General features: G+C 33.9%; 2 protein-coding genes across 3 annotated transcripts; both read left to right on the plus strand.

Moving 5' to 3' along the window:
• Positions 1-15,138, plus strand: Prp5 (pre-mRNA processing factor 5). 2 transcript variants are annotated; one of them, XM_088040830.1, is made up of 7 exons: positions 1-149; positions 217-411; positions 463-1,286; positions 6,347-7,546; positions 7,610-7,822; positions 7,878-8,230; positions 14,789-15,138. In XM_088040830.1, the coding sequence occupies exons 1-7, from the start codon at positions 136-138 to the stop codon at positions 15,029-15,031; spliced, it is 3,042 nt and encodes a 1,013-aa protein (XP_087896956.1). In that variant the 5' UTR covers positions 1-135; the 3' UTR covers positions 15,032-15,138. The 2 variants fall into 2 exon arrangements, with proteins under 2 accessions (XP_087896956.1, XP_087896957.1); XM_088040831.1 differs by having other exon boundaries at positions 7,610-7,774.
• A 4,261-nt stretch (positions 15,139-19,399) lies between these two features.
• Positions 19,400-21,803, plus strand: LOC148171112 (hexamerin 70a-like). The gene is made up of 4 exons (XM_088041571.1): positions 19,400-19,492; positions 19,540-19,673; positions 19,726-20,571; positions 20,620-21,803. Exons 1-4 carry the CDS (start codon positions 19,420-19,422, stop codon positions 21,691-21,693), a joined length of 2,127 nt encoding a protein of 708 aa, XP_087897697.1. The 5' UTR covers positions 19,400-19,419; the 3' UTR covers positions 21,694-21,803.
• Positions 21,804-23,925: the final 2,122 nt, after the last annotated feature.

The raw sequence follows: 23,925 nt of genomic DNA on the forward strand, positions 1-23,925 counted from the left end.
GGCGTTGATATTACAGAAACCTGTAGATTTAACCTAAAAACTCGATTGGTAAACAAATGTTTGGTTATGTCCCACGTACTAAAATCGTAACAAATCTAGTATAAAATCAGAAATTTAAAATAGAAGGGAAGAAATATGGTCCGTAGCGGGTAAGTTTCCAAGAAATTAATTCCCGGGCGAATCTGCGACTTTGTTCTAACCTCACTTTTCTTGTAGTCGGGACAGGAGCCGCACCCCTGAGAGAAAACGCCGCAGATCCCGCTCCCGTAGCAAAGACAGATCTAGATCTAGCAGATACCGTCGCAGTAGATCCCGGGATCGGCGTAGTAGATCCAAAGACAGGAGGAGTAGATCCCGAGATCGCCGAGACCGCGAGCGGCGATCGCACAGTAGAGACAGAGACCGCAGGGGGTAGGTACAACCATTAGCATTACTTTAAGTCTAACTGTCGTTACTTCGCAGGGGCGACAGTAAGGAGAAGCGCGGATCAGGAAGTAGCAAATCTCGCCGGAGAGACAGATCAAGATCGCGTTCCAGGTCGACTGATCGCAAGAAGAATGATGATTCTGGACTGGGGTTTGACCCGGCGAATCTTGATAAAGAGGAAGAACAGAAGAAGTTGGAGCTTGAAATGCAGAAACGTCGCGAGCGGATTGAGCGTTGGCGCGCCGAGCGGAAGAAGAAAGAAGCTGAGTTGGCTAAACATGTCCCCAAATCTGCCGCTACTGATGACGAAGGCACTGCCAAAAAATGGTCTCTTGAAGACGACTCAGAAGATGAAGACAAAGACAATAAAGGTGAGAAAGAAGAGAACACGGAAAAAGAAGAGACGGAGGAAAATAATGGCGATGTAGAGGAACCACCGGAGGAGGAGGAAGACGAAGTTGATCCTCTAGACGAGTTTATGAAAGGCGTCCAAGAAGAAGTTCGAAAAACACATAAGTTGGATATGAAGAAACCTAAAACTGACTCGGGGAATAAAAAAGGTGCCTTAGTTATCGTGACGGGGGTCGCCAAGTCGAAAGTTAATAAAAACAAAGGCGAGCTGATTGAACAGAATCAGGATGGATTAGAGTATTCTTCAGAGGAAGAAATTGAAGATTTGAAGGATACTGCAGCTAATATCGCCAACAAGCAGAAGAAGGAATTGGCAAAGATTGATCACACCATTATTAGGTATTTGCCTTTTAGAAAGAATTTCTATGTGGAGGTGCCTGAAATTGCGAAAATGACCCATGAAGAGGTGGACGCCTACAAGGAAGAACTGGAGGGAATCAGGGTCAAAGGTAAGATTGTTTAAAACTGCATTTTTATCACTTAACAACTTTAATAGACAAGATTAATATAAGCATAACTAATTGTAAGGACAAAAACTGAAGTCTTTGATTTTCAAATCGAATGTGGATTTGCGTCATTAGGTCAGGATTTGCAGTGTTTTTACGCATTTATATTCAATGTTTCTTTAATATTTGCGACGAATGTTAAAGAGAGGACACTTTTTATCTTTTTCTTCCCTATGAAAAACAGTTCTCAGAATTTTTTCAAATTTTTGCTCTCAACCCAATTAAAGTTATAATTTTTTTCAAAAAATGGCTTTTATATTTTCAAATAGCTATAACTTTTTCAAAAATTTACTTATTGGGACGTTTTTTTTTAATTTTTGTAAAATTTTCAGCCAAATCAAAAAGCGTCGGGATCAAAAGTGGTCGATTTGCAATGGAATACCCTTTATACAGTTTGGGGAATTGACACCCGATGCATGGAATTAAATTTAATAGAAAGTGGGGGACACCGAGCGAGAAAGAGATTCTTGCATTCTTTCATTCTCACACACATCAAGAAACATGAATTTTCGGTGAGTCCAAGACCGATTAATGGACAAATAAATGAGCGCAACAAAGAAAACCATAATTGCCATTGGAGCGAGGAAGATAAAAATAATTTACCCCCATCAGCGCGAATGCATGCGTCGTGGCATTGTTTTATCATTTTTGGCAAGACCAGGTGTTAACATGATTGCTCCTTTAGTAATTCTTCGCTATTAGAGGGATTTGGTCCTTCGAATGCAAAATGCAACAATTTTATTTTTTTATGAGTAATGATAGGCATTGTATTTCTCAATGAATTTGAGTTACAATTTTCGAGAACTTTGTCGCTAGGATGCATTGAGGGGAGTAATGCCACCCACTAACACTACTCTTCTCCCACTTCTTATTAAAATTGTTCCCATTCATCGGGTATCAATTCCCCAAACTGTATACCTCATTTTTTCACTATTTAATGCAATATCCAATCAACCCAAGCGTGTCGTCGAGCGCTTATCTCATAAATGCTGAGCACGATCAGTCTTTGAAAAAACCACAGGTCAGCTCAACACGGCCTCAAAATGTCCGTTTTTTCCAAGCTCTTTGTTTTTTCCTTTGATGGAACACTCCACATGAAATGTTAGCTGCGATGATCCTTATTTACTCGCATTTGAGTGGGTAGGATATTATTTGACCCATAAAATCCTGGATTTGATCATTCCAGAATCCCTCTCCCGAACAATTGATTACTGGGAACCATCACTATTGGATAAAACTCGTCTTGTTTTAAGGAAACTAAGAAAATTGGACTGTTCAATCGTTGAAAATAGCAAAGCTACAAAGATATAACATGATTCGATTAGTCCACGTTTCCGGATGATTTGAAATTGCGAAAATTCGTTATCCAATTCGAATCAATCTGAATTATAGGAATTTCATTTTGCGGTGCACGATAAAATCAATTAAAACGTTTTTTTACCAAGATCGTTGCGTGATTGAAAACTGCAATGATTCGCGTATTCTCCTCAATGTAACGATGCATCGCAGGATCAATAAATTGTAATTTCTACTCGAGGAATTTTACTTTATTACGCTTCCAAAAATTAATGTCTGCTCGGGGTGACAGCGCACGGGTCCCTTGATAAATTGTTGACTTGAATTTATCCGATGCCGGCGATTTTTACTGGTAAAATGTAATAATTTTTGTGAAGGAAACATTCTTTGTCCCTACAAAACCGGAAGTGACAGATTGATTAAGTATTGATTGAGTTTTTAAACGTTGGATAGTTTGAACTAGGGAAATGTTGTCGAAATTTTGTTACCAACTTGACGTAAAATCGGATATGCGGCGTGCAATGGAATTCCCGACTTCCGGAAGGTTACGAATTTTTTTATCCTGCTGATTCGTTTATTTCCCCGTCAATTTTTAATTCCTGTTAGTGAATTCTACAGGGGGTTGAATTTCGGATCGTTTATTATACTGCGGAACAGCACCTGCATCGCAAAATCTCATTCTTCCCGTTAGTTTTCCGCAGCTCCTGTTTTTCATTGGGATTTATTATTTAAATTGCGGGAATTCTATTGTTGCGACTCCCACATTTAAAGCATTTTTAGGTATTTTGTATTTAAAAAGTAATGAACTTAAAAAGCCACATTGTGGGCTCTAATTGGCAATACTCGTCCTGGGGGCGAAATAAAATGCATTTAAAACGTATCGACCGTGGAAACGCACACAACTTTTCATGACCTCGTGCATTGTTGCCTACAAGAATTAATCTCAATACCCATTGTGACCCAATTCTATTGATTTATGGGTGAAATTACTGGTTCCCGTTGTAATGTTTCGGCGTGGTATTTCTGAACTTCGCGCATTCATAACCGGCGGAATTGGAGGCTTCTAATTACCCGAGTTCAGTGAAATGCGAATGAGAAATAAAGATACAGGGCGTTTGGGGTTTTGGGTGCGACAAAATATGGGAGTTTATAATAACACTTTCCTTTAAAGTATTGTCCAAAACACGACGAAAAACCGCCAGGAAAATAAGACGATTCCTGGATGCAACACGACAGTTAACTAAAGACGTTGGTTATGCGAATTCTTAAAACAAAGCGCAAAAAATGTGGCCGAACGTGAACAAACAAGATCCATCATTTTTTGCAAAAAAACCTTATCTCTATCAATTTATGAATGATTTCTTATTGTAAACACGCCAATCCAATCGGCTTCAATATTGACCTTTTAATACAGAAAATTTCACGAGTTTTTCCTTTTTCCTTTTAGATTTTTTTACGTTTTAGAGTTATAGAAATTATAATTTTCTTGGAGAAACTGCTCGGAAAGTTTAGATTTTTAATAATAAGCTTCAGAAAATTGAGTCGTGTATTTTTTATCGTTTTTATTTCCGTCACTGATTTGCTGGGAAATTCGTTGATTCTGTGGGTTTTCGAGGTTTTTTACTGTTTCGTTGTAAAAGTTAATTAGGTTTTCGAATTTTCTGAATTTCGTTTTACTCCAATATTTTTAATAAATTCTGATCTGTTGACGAAAATGGATATTTTAAAAGTACAAAAATTACGGCATTTTGTAGAAAACGGCGAAAATATTTTAGTAATTCTAAAAATTTAAATTTATAAAAGTTTTTTTGGTTCTACCAAATCGAAATTTTTCTCAGTTAATAAACATATTGAGGACAGTAATTTTCTCAAATTTCATTTTTTTTGTGCTCAATTTACAAAAGTTATGGTATTTAGTGGAAAATGGCGAAAGTCTCCGAGCAGAAGAATAAAAATTTATCATACATTTCTATTTTGTTCCAATAGATTGTAATTTGCAACAGTTAATATACAGATTAACGGGACTAATTCCTCCAAATTGCAATGCTTTACCATTAAAGTTACAAAAGTTATGGCATTTGGTCCGAAACGGTTAAATTTTTGAGTAATTTGAAGAATGAAGATTTATAAAAACTTTTATTTTCGTTCAAATAAATTCTAATTTGGCTTCTAATTTGGCTCTAATGCATTAACCGCTAAAATTTCTTAAAATTGCGATGTTTTTACACTAAAATTACAAAAGTTGCGGAATTAAATAGAAAAGGGTGAAAAAGTTTGAAATTGTTTGTCTTCAAGAGTAAACATTTAAAAAAAAATTTTTTTTTGCTCAAAAATTTTATAATTCATTTTAGTTAACAAACATGTTGGGGACAGTAATTTCGGCAAACTTCATTCTTTTAGCATTGAAAGTACAAAAATTACGGCATTTTATAGAAAAAGGCGAAAATATTTCAGTAATTCTAAAAATTAGAATTTCTAATAGTTTTTTCTGTTGTTCTAACAAGTTGTAATTTCTCTCAGTTAATAAACATATTGATGACAGTTATTTGTCCAAACTTAATTATACAACAAAAGTTATGGCATTTAATCGGAAATGGCGAAAAATCCGAGTAGTTTGAAGAAGAAAAATTTATAAAATACGTCTGTTTTATTAATAGATTGTAATTTGCGTCAGTTAATATACACACTAATGGGACTAATTTCTCCAAATTGCAATGCTTTAACATTAAAATTACAAAAGTTATTACGGCATTTTGTAAAAAAAGGTGAAAATACTTCAGTAATTCGAAAAATTAAAATTTTTAAAAAGATTTTTTTGTTCTAACACATTGCAATTTTTCTCCGTTAATAAACGTATTTATGACATTAATTTTACTTTATTTCATTATTTTAGCATTAAAATTACAATAGTTATGGAATTTAGTTCGCAATGGTGAAAATGTTTGAGTAGTTTAAAAAACGAAAAATTATAAAAACTTTCTTTTTTGTTCAAATAAATTGTAATTTGCTTCAATTAATAAATGGATTAACCGCAGAAATTCCATAAAGTTGCAATTTTTTAACAATAAAATTACAAAACTTGCGAAATTAAATAGAAAATCGTGAAAATGTTTGACTCCAAAAATGAAAATTTCTAACAGTTTTTTTTCCCAAAAGTTTGTAATTTGCTTCAATGAATAATAAACGTATTGAAGGCAGTAATTTCCCAAATTTCATTGTTTTAGGACACAAATTACAAAAGTTGTAAAATCTAAAGTACATTTAAAAATGTTTGACTGGTTCCAAGAAGGAATTTTTTTGTTCTAAAATTGTAATTTACTTCAGTTAATTTTTCCGTATTTAATACCCCAAAATTTCTAGCTTTAGCATTAAAATTACAAAACTTATGCACTTTGTAGAAAACGACTAAAATTTGGAAAGCCCGTAGATTTTTAAACAAACATTTTGTTGACGCAGTGCTTTTATTGGGGTGGAAACGACGTTTGTCTACCGAATTTTTCTACTTCCGTGCACCATAGGTCTAATCGTGTGAACGGAAGCACCTGTCGTGAATTCAATACATTAATATTTCGATTATTTATGACTTAAGTGTGTTCATATTTCCGATTTCAACGTCGCCAATTTTTCGGGAGATAAAACCCGAGACTTCTCATTGATTGAAAGCTTAAGTGGGGCGCTATTACTCATTTATCGCTTTTATCTTTCAGGTAGAGGCTGCCCGAAGCCCATCAAAACCTGGGCCCAGTGCGGCGTGTCAACCAAAGAACTCAACATTTTGAAGAAGCTCGGCTTCGAGAAGCCCACTCCTATCCAAGTCCAAGCAATTCCGGCCATCATGTCAGGTCGCGATCTCATCGGAATCGCGAAAACCGGAAGCGGAAAAACGTTAGCTTTCCTCTTGCCGATGTTCCGCCACATCCTCGACCAACCCCCGCTCGAGGAGACCGACGGCCCCATCGCCATAATAATGACGCCAACGCGGGAATTGTGCATGCAGATCGGGAAGGACATCAAGAAGTTTACGAAAAGTTTGAACTTGCACGCGGTGTGCGTGTACGGCGGCACCGGCATTTCCGAGCAGATCGCAGAGTTGAAGCGAGGGGCGGAAATTATAGTGTGTACTCCTGGTAGGATGATCGACATGTTGGCCGCCAACGGCGGCAAAGTCACTAATCTTCGACGAGTGACTTACATTGTTCTTGACGAAGCCGATCGCATGTTTGACATGGGATTCGAGCCCCAAGTCATGCGAATTATCGATAATGTGAGACCTGACCGGCAAACTGTTATGTTCAGCGCCACGTTCCCGCGACAGATGGAGGCGCTGGCGAGGAGAATTCTGCAGAAACCCATTGAAGTACAAGTTGGAGGCCGCTCCGTCGTCTGCAAGGAAGTGGAACAACACGTGGTGATCCTCGAAGAAGACCAAAAGTTCCTGAAGCTCCTCGAACTCCTCGGGTTGTACCAGGAGCACGGGAGCATCATCGTTTTCGTGGACAAGCAAGAGAACGCGGATATTTTACTGAAGGAGTTGATGAAGGCGGCGTACAACTGCTTGAGTTTACACGGCGGTATTGATCAGTTCGATCGCGATTCCACGATTATTGATTTCAAAAGTGGAAAGGTCAAACTTTTGATTGCTACATCGGTTGCTGCGCGAGGACTGGACGTCAAACATTTGATTCTGGTGGTGAATTACGACTGTCCTAATCACTATGAGGATTACGTGCATAGGTGTGGTCGGACTGGACGTGCGGGAAATAAGGGATTTGCGTACACGTTTATCACCCCGGAACAGTCCAGATATGCTGGCGATATCGTCCGGGCTTTCGAACTCGCGACCGTCGCAGTCCCGGAACCGCTGAGGAATCTCTGGGATTCGTACAAAAACAGACAGGAAGCCGAAGGTAACGTCACAGCTTAATTGTATTTCGTGCGAGCGTCCTGTTAATTCCTTTTGTTTCGTTTAGGGAAGAAAGTGCACACTGGCGGCGGCTTCAGCGGCAAAGGCTTCAAATTCGACGAAAACGAAGCGGCGGCGGTAACCGAGCGCAAAAAATTCCAGAAAGCTGCCCTTGGCCTGGCCGATTCCGACGACGAAGACTTGGAACATGACATTGACCAACAAATCGAAAGTATGTTTGCCACAAAACGCACAGTCAAAGAAATCAAAGCTCCGCTCGGTATTATTCTTCGAATTGTATCTCTTCAAAGATCTTCAACGTGTTTTTTTTACAGGGCTCATTAATCCCGCTGCCATGGGTAACAGCCATACAGCGATCGATAAATTGGAATTGGCGAAGAGGTTGGCTTCCCGGATTAACTTCTCAAAGAATATCAGTTTTGATACGAAATACGCCACACAACAAGCTGCCGAATCCATTTTGAAGGGTAGCAGCAGCCAGTTGTCGATCACTGCGAAGACGGTGGCGGAGCAGTTGGCCGCCAAGTTGAACACGAAGTTGAACTATCAACCGAAAGATGATGATGAACGGGACGAAATGGATAATGAGCAGACGTTCAGGAAGTATGAAGAAGAGCTGGAAATTAATGACTTCCCGCAGCAGGCTAGATGGCGTGTCACGTCTAAGGTTAGTAAAAACAAGAGTGTGTTACGTGGAGATGTTAAAAACGAGGACCTCGAAACATTTTATGGGGTGATAAATCGAAACGGGGCTTTATCGCGGGATTTGATGGCAGCGATACGAGTTTTCCTTGAGAGGGGCACTTTGGGGTGTACAGCGAGTTGCGTACAATGTTTAATTTCCGGGTTCGCTCAATAATTTGGCTTTGACGATTGAGGTCCTCATGATTCTGTAATTTTTCTGATTTGAAGTCTGGAAGTTTAATTCAATTTTTTTGGATTTGGTACATGAAAATAGCGCGCAGTTTTGGATTTTGCGTGAAATTCTGTGTAAAATGAGCACTAATGGTTTAAGTTTGCTCTGTAAATAAGCGAGATATCGACGTTATTAGATTTAGAAACTTTTTTTGAGTTGTTTTAAATTTCAAATTTGGGATAAGTGACATATGAATTCCATCGGGTAAAAGGCGAAAAAAACGATGGTGAAAATCGCATTTTTATAATTGTCATAACTCCATAGATATTTTGGTTCAAAAATAGAAAAAAAAGTCTCGAAAAGGTCTTAAAAAATATTTTTGGAATTTCTAACTTTTGTTTTTCCAACTTAACTAATTTGTAATTGGGCACAGTTAATAAACCAGTCAGAAAAAAAAACTTCCAAAGTTGCGATGTTTAACATAAAAATTTGGTAGATTTTTGAAAATCAAAATTTCTAACTTTTGTCTTTTTAGCTCAATAAATTTGTAATTTGGCACAGTTGAAAAACGAAACTGAAATAGAAACCTCTCCAAATTTTATGGATGAAGGATAAAAACTTCCAAAGTTACAAATTTTAATATAAAATTTTGTAGACTTTTGGAATTAAACATTTTTAAAGTATGTCTTTTTAACGCAATTTATTTGTAATTTGGCATAGTTGATAAACGAGCCAGAGCTGGTAATCTCCTCAAAATTTATCGATGAAGCATGAAAACTTTCAAAGTTAAGAATTTTTATATAAAATTTGGTAGATTTTTCAAAATCATAGTTTCTAACTGCTGTTTTTTCTATTCAATCAACTTACACTTAAAATTTTGCACAGTTAATAAACGACTTTTAAATAGTAATCTCTCCAAATGTCATCAATAAAGCATTAAAACTTCGTTACGAATTTTGATACAAAATTTTGAAGTTAAAATTTTTAAAATTTGTTTTTTAACACAATCAATTTGTGATTTGGCTCTGTTGATAAACGAGTCAGAAATAGAAAAATCTCCAAATTTCATCGATGAAGCATAAAAACTTCCAAAGTTACAAATTTTAATATAAAATTTTGTAGACTTTTGGAATTCAAATTTTTTAAATTATGTGTTTTTAACGCATTTTATTTGTAATTTGGCACAGTTGATAAACGAGTAACAATTAGTAATCTTCTTAAATTTTATCGATGTAGCATGAAAACTTCTAAAGTTACAATTTATATGTATTACAAAATTTTAAAGATTTTCGAAAGTTAAAATTTTTAAAATTAGTTTTTTAAACTCAATTAATTTGTAATTTGGCACAGTTGATAAACAAGTCAGGGATAATAATTCGACTAAATTTCATCGGTGAAGCATGAAAACTTTCAAAGTTACGAATTTTTACACAAAATTTTTAAAATTTTTAAATCAAAATTTCTAACTTCTGTTTTTTCAACTCAATTAATTTGTGATTTGGCACAGTTAATAAATCAGTCAGAAATATCAATCTGCAGAAATTCCATTGATAAAGCATTAAAACTTCCAAAGTTGCGAATTTTAATATAAAAAATTTATAAAAACTTTAAGTTCGAATTTAGGGCCGGATTCTTATGTAAAAAAGCGCGACAAAAACAATGGAGAAACGTACCTAGTTTTGGATTCTCCATGAAATTCTGCGTAAAATGGCCACCAATAGTTTAAGATTGCTCCGTAAATAAGCGAGATATCAACCGAATTAGATCTAGAAACTTAATTTTTTCGACTTATTTCAAACTTTACGTTTGTTTATTTTTCGTCTTTAGTTGTTCCACATTTTCTTGGTCTTTCAATTCTTTTGATTTTTCCAGTCAAATCATTCAATTTTCATGTTTTATTTATTCGATTTTCTTGAATTTTCCATCTTTAAATTTTACCATTTTATGGTACATTCATATTCTTTGAACTCCTAGAAATTCTCGGAATTTTTAGGTTTGTTTTTATTGTGTTCATTTCATCTTTTACACACTTTAAACTCTAGAAACCGAACATTTTCGAAATGAAAAAGCTTTTCAAGTTTTTTGAAATTTGTCATTTTTCAGTTTTTAGGTATTCTAGCTTCAAAATTTCTCATTGGACTTGTCGATTTATCTTAAAAACTTTATATTTTTTCTGTACTCATTTTTTCCAATAAATTTAGTAAAACTCAGCTTCTGAGAGTTAAGATTTTGGCAATTTTGGGAAGAAACTAATAAAATAAATGTTGTATTTATTCATTTTTAAAAAAATATGAACCATGGAGGTCTCAGCTTATTTTTATCGCGTCTGAAGGAATGATGCAACAATATCGGAAAATTGTATCATCGAAACTCCAGCAAGTTATTGAAAAGTTGCATCAGCCAAATTAAAATTTCTCAGATCAGACCTATTTTTCATTCAGTGTCCCAAGTCAGGACGGTGCAGCGACGTGCCCTAAACCCCACAAAAAACGGATTTATTCCAGTGCAAATTAGTGCAGTGCTGCAATTTTTGGATTACTTCAACTTCTATCAGTTAATAACCACCGAACACTCGGTATAGTTTTGCGGGTTTTTTTTCAAAAAAAGTGTGTGTGTGTGCGTGCCGCAATTTCCACCACTCGCGCAGCTCTAGTTGCGGCAATTATTTTGATAATTTATATCTGGGTGGCGGCTTAAACTTCAATTATTAGGGCCAAAACCGCAGACTGCCTCTCACTGTGGAGGCTTCAGAACTTAGATTTGTCAATTACGTCTGGAAATGAGACCGCAAAGCTGTTGAGATGAATTAATACCCAAGCAAAAATTGTTATTGCCGAAGTTTCGATCTACGCGCTCCAAACGTGTAATTATCGATCTTTCGCGAAATTATTCATCATTTCAACGTCTTCGTGCTTGGATAAATTTTTTATGGCGAAAGAACCTCATTCCAATAATGCGATTTTTGATTTTTCCCTTCGTGCGCTGAATTAGTTAGAAGTTTTTGGCTCGGATTTCAAATTATTAATGGCATGAATGTCGGCGCTTAATAAAGTTTTAAATTACTGGAGGGGTTTCATTCTCCGACTTTTTTTATTTATTTATTTTCCTACGCATGGTATGGATCAAACTTTCCACTGTCAAATTCTCTCGTAAAATATTCTACACTTTAGATTTAATTATGACATAAATAAAGTCGACTCATGGCGGAAGATGCCGTAAATTCCGAAAACTTCCTCGACTAATCTTTTTTCTTGTGGAATTCATTTAAAAACAGTTCAACGAACTACGAGGAAGTTTCTTAGGAGACTTTTCAGAGTTATCGAGTTTTTCCAGTCTTTGTTTGCTGCATGTTAATCGAAGCGCTGATAAATTGGATCACGAGTAGTAAGAAAATATTTTCAAAATAACAGACTTGGGGAGGAGTTATTCTGTAATCGTTGTTTTTTTTAAACAAGAGTCACGTTTTTGTCGCGTGGATGGTGGAAAGAAATGGATGGAATTATTACGGGGATTGAACTTTGAGGCTGGTGATTTGACCAATTAGGTGAATGTGGAGATTACTGTTGTCGGATGACATTGTTTTTATGGTTATTTTTATTGCTCGGCGAGAAGGAAAGGGCAAACAATTATTTACAAAAAAAACGGTTATTTTCACACGCGGGACTTTACAGATTTTGGATAATTTGCTGGAATAGCAAGGCCCCCAAATTTGTCTGTTTTTGTTCCAAAATTCTGAAAATTAACCCATCCAACAAAGACCCCAAAGTAGTAGATTTACCAAATTTTGTTTTTTTGCGTTAAAACTATCGGACTTATAAAATGTAATAAAAAAATTTAAATTTTGAGATTCTTAGAAAATTCTAAAATTTTCACTTTTTGTTCTAAAATTCTGAAATTTAGTACTCTGGAAAAGGAATTCTTAAGCAATAAATCCACTAAATTTTATTGATTTAGCGTTAAAACGAGCGAATTTATAGCATTTTAATAGAAAAATTTGGATTTTGAAGTCGCCCAACAAATAAAAAATTCCAAAATTATCAGTTTTTGTTCCAAAATTCTGAAATTTACCACATCTAATAAAAACTAGTAAATTTACCAATTCTCGTTACTTTTGCGTTAAAACTACCGGACTTACAAAATGTAATATAAAATTTTAGATGTTGAGCTTGTTCTACAAATAAAAAACTCTAAAATTTTCACTTTTTGTTCTAAAATTCTGAAATTTAGTACTCTGGAAAAGGAATTCTTAAACAATAAATCCACCAAATTTTATTGATTTAGCTTTAAAACGAGCGAATTTATAGCATCTTAATAGAAAAATTTGGATTTTGAAGTCGTTCACCGAATGAAAAATTTCAAAAATTTCAGTTTTTGTTTTAAAATTTTGATATTTGGTACATCTAATAAAGACTCCCAAAGTAGTAAATTTACGAAATTTTGTTACTTTTGCGTTAAAATTAGCTAAATTATAGAATACAATAGAAAAATTTGGATCTTGAGCTCGTTCTACAAATAAAAAACTCTAAAATTTTCACTTTTTGTTCTAAAATTTTTAAAATTATTACTCTGAATAAGGAATTTTTAAGCAATAAGTTTATCAATTTTTTTTTATTTACTGTTAAAACGAGCGAATTTATAGCATTTAATAGAAATTTTTGGATTTCAAATTCCAAAAATTTCAGTTTTTGTTCTAAAATTCTGAAATTTACCACATTTAATAAAGACTCTCAAAGTAGTAAATTTACCAATTTTCGTTACTTTTGCGTGAAAACTAGCGGACTTATAAAATGTAATATAAAATTGTAGATGTTGAGCTACAAATAAAAAAACTCTAAAATTTTCACTTTTTGTTCTAAAATTCTGAAATTTAGTACTCTGGATAAGGAATTTTTAAGCAATAAATCCACCAAATTTCATTGATTTAGCATTAAAACAAGCGAATTTATAACATTTAATAGAAAATTTTAGATTTTAAAGTCGCGCACCGAATGAAAAATTTCAAAAATTTCAGTTTTTGTTCTAAAATTCTGATATTTAGTACATCTAATAAAGATCCCCAAAGTAGTAAATTTACCAAATTTTATTACTTTTGCATTAAAACTAGCTAAATTATAGAATACAATAGAAAATTTTGGATTTTGAACTCCTTCTACAAATAAAAAACTTTAAAATTTTCACTTTTTGTTCTAAAATTTTTAAAAACTCTGAATAAGGAATTTTTAAACAATAAGTTTATCAAATTTTTTTGATTTAGTGTTAAAACGAGCGAATTTATAGCATTTAATAGAAATTTTTGGATTTCAAATTCCAAAAATTTCAGTTTTTGTTCCAAAATTCTGAAATTTAGCACATCTAATAAAGACTCCCAAAGTAAATCTGCGAATTTTCGTTATTTTTGCGTTAAAACTAGCGGACTTATAAAATGTGATAAAAAATTTTTGATGTTGAGCTTGTCCTACAAATAAAAAAACTCTAAAATGTTCACTTTTTGTTCTAAAATTCTGAAATTTAATACTTTGAATAAGGACTTCTTAAGCAATATTTTGAAAATTTTAGATTTTGAGGTCGCTCAACAAACAAAAAATTCCAAAATTATTAGCACATTTACCAAATTTTGTTACTTTTACGTTAAAACTAGCTAAATTATAAAATGCAATAGAAAATTTTGGATCTTGAGCTCGTTCGACAAATAAAAAAAATATAAAATTTTTACTTTTTGTTTTCAAATTCTGAAATTCAATACTCTGAATAAGGAATTTTTTAGCAATAAATCCATCAAATTTTATTGATTTAGCGTTAAAACAAGCGAATTAATTTAAAGTTTGGATTTTGAGGTCGCCTAACAAATAAAAAATTTCAAAAATTTCAGTTTTTGTTCTAAAATTCTGAAATTTAACACATCTAATAAAGACTCCCAAAGTAGTAAATCTACGATATTTCGTTATTTTTGCGTTAAAACTAGCGGTCTTATAAAATATAATATAAAATTTTAGATTTTAAGCTATTTCTACAAATAAAAAATCTAAAATTTTCATTTTTACACAATTATAATTTAAGTAATTTGATTGAAATTAACTTAATCTCGTAACTAATTTGATTATTGCTGATATTTGATTGCCGGAAAGGCAGTCACATGTCATTTTACCACGGCGTTAAACATTTAATCTAAAATAAAATTTTTAATTTAACTGTAAACTGGCCCTAAGAAATTACGAACTTTAAGTTCATTATAATAAAAACGACGCTAAAATCCCCCGAAAATTCTCTATTTTCTCTAGAATCCCATTTCCCCGCCACGTCCAAGATTAATGTCTCAACTTGTTCAAACCGCAGCGTCAACATAAATATTAACTAATCTGTCTCTTCCAGGAGGCCCTAGCCCAAATTTCGGAATATTCAGAAGCAGGAATCACTGTGCGAGGCACGTACGTCCAACCCGGAAAGTCACCTCCGGAAGGCGAAAGAAAACTTTACCTGGCCATTGAAAGTACCTCGGATATTGCAGTTGCGAAAGCCAAAGCAGAAATTACGAGACTAATCAAGGAAGAACTACTTAAACTACAAACGGCAGGACATCACACGTTTAATAAAGCCAGATATAAGGTGGTGTAATTAATTGCGTTTTAAATATTTGTTTCATGATGATAATTAATTTAAAGTATGGATCCTGAAGTGTGTTTAAAGTATTTATTTAGGAAAAAATAAAACTTTTTCAACATTACTGCGTTTTATTGATAAGACATGCAGAGCGAGGAATAAACAAGATAGAGTGACCTGATTACTGCAAAAATTTTGCAGTATTGCAAATGACATCAATTCTGTTTTCGTTTTTTTGATAACTTTACTATGTGACTTTCTTATCAGTGAGATGACATTGGTTTTTTGTGGAGTCCATGAGATGCCCTCTAAGAGAAGTTCGTTCAACTGGACAAAAAATTTCGGAATACATTATGATAACACTGTTAACTTTCCATTTGATAATTTTCTAATTTTTTTTATCACTGGATCCGGGTTTTGTACAAAAGAAAGAAAAGAGAATGGTAAGTAAAGCGTGGCGACGACAAAAAATATATTAAAATTGATGAAAACACGTAAGGGCTGGGAACAATAGATTCCGGTCGATGTCGGACTTGAAAAGATTCCCAGTATTTAATTTAGTTTGTTGTGTAAAAGTTGGCAAGCTTTAATACAAAGGTAGCAGGCACGGATTGCAAGAACTATGGAAAAGTGTGTGGGACCGCACGGTTTAAAAATTAATGTGTTTCAAAGCGCCATTAGCACAAGCATTTGTAGCTTTCGCGGCTGTTTTCACTGACTGATTGGATAAATCGTTGTATGGCACACGTGCGTTATTAGATATTAACTACCCGCGGTATTAAACCCACTCGGCAAGACCCGTAGATTTGTACTTTTTGTAGGTAATATTTAAAATGACTATGAAATAATTATTACCAAACCGAAATAGCAAAATCTACAGAAACCGGTAAGTTTGGGGCTCAGGTGGCATTTGCTGGAGAGACGTTAAATTCTTCAAGTGCAGATTTGTAGAAAGTGATTTAATTAATTAGCTTCCAAGAGATTAATATGCAACTTTCTCTATCGTTGCACAATTAGCCGCCAAATGTTTACAATTTTTCCTCAATAAGTAAATATTTCTGTAAAATTTGGTAAACACGAGATAATTCTAGGCGGAGGTCTTTCAACATTTCAATAGTGCAGTAGTAAGTTGAATACAATTTGACCTCATGACCGGTTTGTTGTTTATTTATTTTATTTATGTATATTTAAAATTCAAATAATCTTTGATTAAATTCAATTTTTAAAGACTTTTTACATTATTTTAGCAGTTTGCATGTTCAATTTATAATTAAAAAAGGTGAACCATGGAATATTAGATATTTGAATAAATTGGGTTAAAAATGGTGGATGCGCCGGACTAGTTTTCGTGTATTTTAAGTCTTATGAGGCTAAACTATCATAAACTGTTAAAGATTTAACAATTGTTTACGTTTAGTTTCAATTTTACGCACTTGTTTTCTAAAGCCTGTCATTTCGAAATTAAAATGACAATCAAAATGTCAAATTTATATAGCCACTGTAGAAAAACTGTAATTTTCGCTTCATTTTTCTGTCCAGGAGTATAATTAGGTCTCAGAAGCACAAGTTTCAAAGTGGGGAAAATTAGAATTTCGAACAATTTCTCATTACTTTATATTACATAACAAAGCGAGCATTTCACATTTGAGCTTATATTAATTTCAATTACATCTTCTACTGTTTGATTATTGGTAAAGTTACCGTCAGTTGTCCTTTCAATTAGTGTTGAACTGCACGGAAAATGATGACATTGCATTATTAATACTTGTCTGTGTGTTGTACTACGTATTTGCACGAGAGATTTTTTATTTTGCTATAAATATTTCTCATTGATAATAAGTTTTGAAATACGCATTTATTTTTTTTTACCTACTTTAATTACAGTGATTTAAAGTTGGTTGATATAATGAGTCTGAGAGATGACCTTTAACATTCTTACTATTATTTATATTTATATATTTAAATAGATGATTAAAGAGTAAATTCGTTTGACTTCTTATATGTACTCGTCTAGCGAATTTTTGAAACACAGAAATGATCGCTCACTACTAAAAAAACGCAAAAAACTAAACAGCTAACAGAACCAAAGATTTTAGTCTACAATTTTGAAAATTTTAGGTTCATTCTAAAACTAAAAATTTCTAAAATTTGTGTATGTTTTTCTAGAGTTTTGTAATTCAGTACAGTTAATAATTAAGATAAAAGTCGCAACTACCACAAATTTCATGTTTATGGTGCGAACAGAAGCATTGTTATGAATTTTAAACTGTAATTTTGAAAATTTTAGACTCGGTCTAATACAAAAAAATTCTAAGATTTTTGTCTGTTTTTATATAATTTTGAAATTTTGTACAGAAATAAAATAAATTAACAGTAGCAACCTCCCGAAATTTCATCTCTTTGACGCTAACAGAACGAAAGATACAGATTTTATTATGCAATTTTAAACATTTTAGACTTATTTTATAACTAAAAATTTCTAAAATACTTGTGTCTGTTGCTCTAGAATTTTGTAATTTAGTACAGTTAATAACTAACCAAAAAATAGCAACCACAGCGAATTTCATCCTTATAGTGCTAACAGAAGCAAAGTTATAAATTTTAAACTGTAATTTCAGATTCGGCTTGTCACAAAAAAATTCTAAGATTTTTGTCTGTTTCTCTAACATTTTGAAATTTAGTACAGAAAAGCAGCAAATTAAAAGTAGCAACCTCTCGAGATTTTATCCTCTGGCGCCAACAGAACCAAAGATACAGATTTTGATCTATAGTTTTGAAAATTTTAGGCTCATTCTAAAAATTAAAATTTCTAAAATTTGTGTTTGTTCCTCAAAATTTTTGTTATTTAGTACAATTAATAATTGAGTTAAAAGTAGCACCTTTCTAAATTTCATCCTTGTAGCTTTAACAGAACCAAAGATACAGATTTTATTCTGCAATTTTGAAAATTTTAGGCTCATTTTTAAACAAATTTTTTTTAAATTTTCTGTCTATTGCTCTAGAATTTTGTAATTTAATAAAGATAATATCTAAGTTAAAAGTAGCAACCACTTCGAATTTCATCCTTATGGTGCGAACAGACGCAAAGTTATAAATTTTAAACTGGAATAAAATTTTCAATTTTTAATTAATTTCATTTTCATCGTTTGATCAGCGCTCCAGAAATAATAATATTGATATCATAACTTGTATTAATTTAAACTTTGTAACGGAAACAGTATACAATAAAGTAATTAGTTAAATTTATAATAATTGCACCACCCTTTAATTAAACTAATTGTTATACTATCTAGTTTAATGAGTACATGTTTTGTGACAAAAATTTGATTCGTTTTGTGGAAAATAACTTAATTTTATCTCAAATAACTGAGATTTTACCATGAAAACAGATATTCATTGGTAAACTAAATTTCTAATGCGTTGCATAGGAAAATATAACCAAGTTATCTACTTTAATGCGCCGTTTTATCAAAAATTAAATTAACAACTTTGTCTTTTTAGTGTTGCAATTTAGCCGAAGTTTAATTAAACCAGTAATGGAATCTAGAAGTATTTATAAAAATTGCTCTTTAACCTTACTACTACACGTCTCAACAAACGCCTTATCTTTGGAGTAAACACGCGAAAAATAATCAGTAGTTTTAATTAACGTGTAATTTTACTATTCCGAGTCATAAAAATTTCATCACAAATGAGAATTTCCCTTATAGTTGTCATTATTTTGTAATGAAAAAGTGTAGTAATCAAGATTTTTTGCGAAGCTTTATGATCTTTTTATTTTGCTGTTATTTAATGAAAACGACTTTTAGGGGCAAAACATATTTACGATGTGAATATGAGCCCACACAGACCTGCAAGCTGTTAAGTAAATGACATGGAGCTGTGTTTATTCCGTTTGACAAAGTAATTCTGAATAAAATTATGAATAACTCTGACAACTGCATACAGACTTCGTAGTGTTCCTAATGCGATTTATTTCTGCCTTTGATAACCTCAGGATATATTTTTATAACATGACTGCGCAAATATTTTTTATTGGATCATATGAGTAGGTATAATCGGATATCAATCCAATCTCGAGGTTACAACTCGTAAAACATCTTTCAGAAGGAAAGACTTTATTTTTTTGGACGAAATTGATGTTAGAATCGTAGACAATGCCCGATCTGAATTATTGACATAAAAATCCGATCACAATGGAATTATTCTATCTTAAACAAATTAACACAAATGAAATAATTCCACGATAAATCAGCTCATTATCAATCGAAAAATTCGGCCACTCTTATCAATCGTACATAGAAGACATAAAAAATCATGTCATCACAAAGGTCACCGCTCCTCGACTATAAAAGGTATAGAAAACTGTGGAGGAGCAACACATTTGTTCTGTTCAAACAACAATGAGGTTCACAGTGGTGGCTGTTCTTGCTGGACTCTGCGCCTTGGCTTTGGCCTACCCCGAGCAAAAAATCTGTAAGTTTGTTAGATTTTCCCCAGAATTTTTTCTAACTTGTCTTTAGCTAACAAGCAATTCCTGGAAAGGCAAAGAGACGTTCTTCGTTTGTACAAGTATGTGAACCAACCGAGCTACTACAAGGACCATGTGGAAGTCGCCCAGAGCTACAAGTTCTACGACCATTATGAGTACTACACTGTAAGTCCGAGGGTTGTTTTGGGGGTTATTGGGTTAATTTTTGTTATTACAGAAGCCTGAAGTAGCGAAGTACTACTATCAGATCTACCAGTACGGTCTTCTTCCCCGTGGAGAAGTCTTCTCCGTTTTCTACGAAGAGCACTTGCAACAAGCTATCGCGTTGTACAAACTCTTCTACTACGCCAAAGACTACGAAACTTTCTACAAGACGGCTGTCTGGGCGCGCCAACATGTCAACGAAGGAGTTTTCTTGTACGCCCTCTCTGTAGCCATCGTCCATCGTGCTGATACGTACGGCATCGTACTTCCTCCAATCTACGAAGTCTATCCGTACTACTTCTACAATAACGAAGTTATCCAGAAGGCCTACAGATACAAGCAACAGTACTACGGACAACAAGAAGGTCACCACGGTCATCATGGTTACACCATCAATGCTAACTACTCCGGGTACTACTTGAATTTGCACCCTGAACAGTCCCTGTCGTACTTCACCGAAGATGTCGGCATTAATGCGTTTTATTATTACTACAACATCTATTACCCTCATTGGTTGGGTGGTGAAGAGTTCGACTTTGAGCACGATCGTCGTGGAGAACAGTACTACTACGTTTACCAACAAATCTTGGCCAGGTACTACTTGGAGCGTTTGTCCAACGGATTCGGAGAGATTCCTTTCTTCAACTGGGAGGCGCCTTTCGAAACTGGTTATTATCCATCGTTGCAGTACCCTAACGGACTCCAATTCCCAAGCAGACCACAGTACGCTCACTTGTACGAGTACTTCTACAACTACGGACAGAAGTACGGTAATAACAAGTACGCCTACAGCTACACCTTCGTTCAAGACTACGAAAGGAGGATCCGTGACGCCATCGACAGAGGATACGTCTACACTGTGAGTACTTTGAGAGTACCAAACAATAGCTAACTGTTTTTTTTCCAGCATGACGGCCAAAGAGTCAATTTGTACACCGAAGAAGGTTTCAACACCCTTGGAAACTTGGTGGAGTCCAATCCTGACTCCCCTGACCACCATTATTATGGTGCTCTCCACGTCTACGCCCGTCACCTTCTGGGGTACTCTTACCAGCCATTGAACAAATACAAGGTTGCTCCTTCCGCTCTTGAACACTACGAAACTTCTCTTCGTGACCCCGCGTTCTACCAATTCTACAAGAGGATCGTGTTGTACTTCCAGAAATACAAGGCGCGTCTTCCTTCCTACACCGAAAAAGACTTGTACTACCAAGGCGTTGAAGTAAAGAACGTCGAATTCGACCGTTTGGTAACCTACTTTGACTACTTCTACTCAGATGTTAGCAACGCTCTCTTCGTCACTCCTCAAGAGTTTGAGAACGACAAATACCAAGTTAGCACTCGCCAGTACCGTCTTAACCACAAACCATTCACTTACAAGATCTACGTGCACTCCGACAAGGAACAACAGGCTGTGGTCAGAATTTATCTTGGGCCTAAATACGATGAGTACGGTCGCTACTTTAACATCAGCCAAAACCGTCTTAACTTTGTCGAGTTCGAGCATTTCAAATACCAGTTGAAATCCGGTGAGAACGTCATTGAGCGCAACTCCCATCAGAACTTCTTCTACCAAAATGACCGCACGAGCTACAAGGAGTTGTACCAACGCGTTGTTGGGGCTTTGAATGGAAATGGAGAGTTCAACGTTCATTCTAATGAGGCTTACTTTGGATTCCCAAGGAGGTTCTTGTTGCCGAAGGGTAACTATGGTGGTCAAGAATACCAATTCTATGTGATTGTCAGCCCATATGTACCATACAAGGGACATCAACAGGAATATGAACAGTCCAAATATTACTACCCAAGAGTTGGATCTGGAGCTCAACATATTGATAACTATCCATTTGGTTATCCGTTTGACCGTCCAATTCATTACGATCAACTCTTCTACAACATCCCCAACTCATACTTCTACACCACCAAGATCTACCATAGACATGCTGATGACATCAATGCTTCCACTTCTGTTCATAACTAAGTTGAGGGAAAGGCTTCGTTGTTGTTCAATTAGTTTTGCATGGAAATGTGTGAAATTATTGTAATGTGTATTATTTTGTAAATGAATGAATAAAGGGCATGTGAAAAAAATTTATTGGTTTTTGTTCCACACGAAGTAAAAAAGGGTTCTAAGGTTTGCGTTTTACAAGTTGTACGTATCTGCAAACTCGTAATTTTAAATTCTATTTAATTCGTTTTTCTCATTTTAATTCTTGCAATTTTGGATATTTAATTTCAAAAATTGTTATAATAATCGTGTCTTTACTCTCCAAATTTTGACTTACTAAACAAAAAATGTTCGAAAATCTAAACCTGTTGCTCCAGAAATTTGGTATAGTTAATAAGTGCCTTAAGACTTCCAACCTCCCCAAATTTCATAGCTCTGGCACAATCACAGCTAAAGATACAAATTATTCTGTAAAATTTTAAAACTGTTGGGTCCGTCTCAAAAATTAAAATTTCTAAAAACTGAGCCCGTTGCTCCAGAATTTTAAAATTTGGTACAGCTTGTATGCAAGTTAAAAGTAGCAAACTCCCCAAATTTCATCTCTGTAGCACTAACACAACCAAAAATACAAATTTTTGTTTTGAATTTTGAATTTTTTGAAGTTTGTCTTAAAAATAAAAATTTTTAAAATTTTAGTCTGACGCTTCAGAATTTTGAAATTTGGTGCGGTTTATAAACGAGTTAAAAATAGCAATCTCTGCAAATTTCATACTAGCGCTTGCACAACCAATGATACAAATTTTTGTTTCGAATTTTAAAATTTTAGGTCCGTTTTAAAAAAAAATTCTAAAATCAAAGTTTGTTGCTCCAGAATTTTGAAATTTAGCACACTTGCTAAACGAAATAAAAATACCAACCTCTGCAAATTTCATCCCTGTAGCACTAACACAACTAAAATACAAATTTTTATTTTGAATTTTATAACTTTTGGGTTTGTCCTAAAAATACAATTTTCGAAAATCTGAATTTGTTTCTCTAGAATTTTGAAATTTGGTGCAGTTAATAAATGAGTTAAAGGTACCAACTTTTACAAATTTCATGATTGTAGCACTAACACAACCAAAGATACAAATTTTTGATTTGATTTTCGAAACTTTCGGGTTTGTACTAAAAATAAAAATTTCTAAAATCTTAGTCTGTTGCTCCAGAATTTTGAAATTTGGTGCAATCAATAAACGAGTGAAAAATAGCAACCTCTGCAAATTTCGTTCCTGCAGCACTAACACAACCAAAGATACAAATTTTTATTTTGAGTTTTAAAACTTTATAGTCCGTTCTAAAAATAAAACTTTCTAAAATCGAAGTCTGTTGGTTCAGAATTTTGAAATTTGGTACAGTTGATAAACGGGTTAAAAATAACAACGTCTATAAATTTCATCCCTGTAGCGCTAACACAATCAAAGATACAAATGTTTATATAGAATTTTGAAACGTTGAAAACCATTCCTATTTTCAGACACCATATTAAATATTTAATAAAATAATAACCTAGTCGTAAATCCTAAATCAGGCCGCAGATTCGTTCTTTTAAGGTCCAAATTGACAAATAAAGAGGTTTATTGTTTTTAAAATTTGTATGAAGCTGATTCTGGATCCAAAGCCAAATTATACGAATTACAGATGTGACCGGAAACGCTAAGGACAAATAGATAAATCGCATGATCGTTAAGAAGACAATAAAAATTTAAATCTTTGTTTGATTTATTCTATTTGAGTTTGCTTAAATTTTAGCCAAACTTATTTGAAGATCCGCCCTCTCATCAGAACAAAATGAAGAATGTGATTGAAATCACATTAAAACACAAAAAAGAATTGCATTTATTGGTTCGTATTATCTTTATCCGTGATAGTTTTTCTAACAAAAAACGCAAATCGATCGTCATTGGCTAAATGTTTACAACGCTTGCTCATTGGATAAATTTCTAAGCTTATTAGACTAATTACGTCATGCAGAAAAAAATTATTGAACGTTGATGACAAAGGATATACAAAACAGAAACAGTCGATCTCTGAATCTTATCAACTTTTGTTTGTTAGACCGTTTAGTTCCAACAAATAAAACAAATTTAGTTCAATTGAACCTAAAAAAAATTATTTTTCAAGAATATTTCTGAATTCGAATCTGATGGAGCAAAACGGTCTTTAGATTCGAAATCAGAAAGCCACTCCCTGTTGGTTAACATGTGAAATTAACGAAATTAACAT

Source organism: Gnatocerus cornutus, chromosome 7 (assembly GCF_029298725.1).
Source record: "Gnatocerus cornutus isolate USDA-ARS CGAHR chromosome 7, icGnaCorn1.1, whole genome shotgun sequence".
NCBI classification, from domain to species: Eukaryota; Metazoa; Arthropoda; class Insecta; order Coleoptera; family Tenebrionidae; genus Gnatocerus; species Gnatocerus cornutus.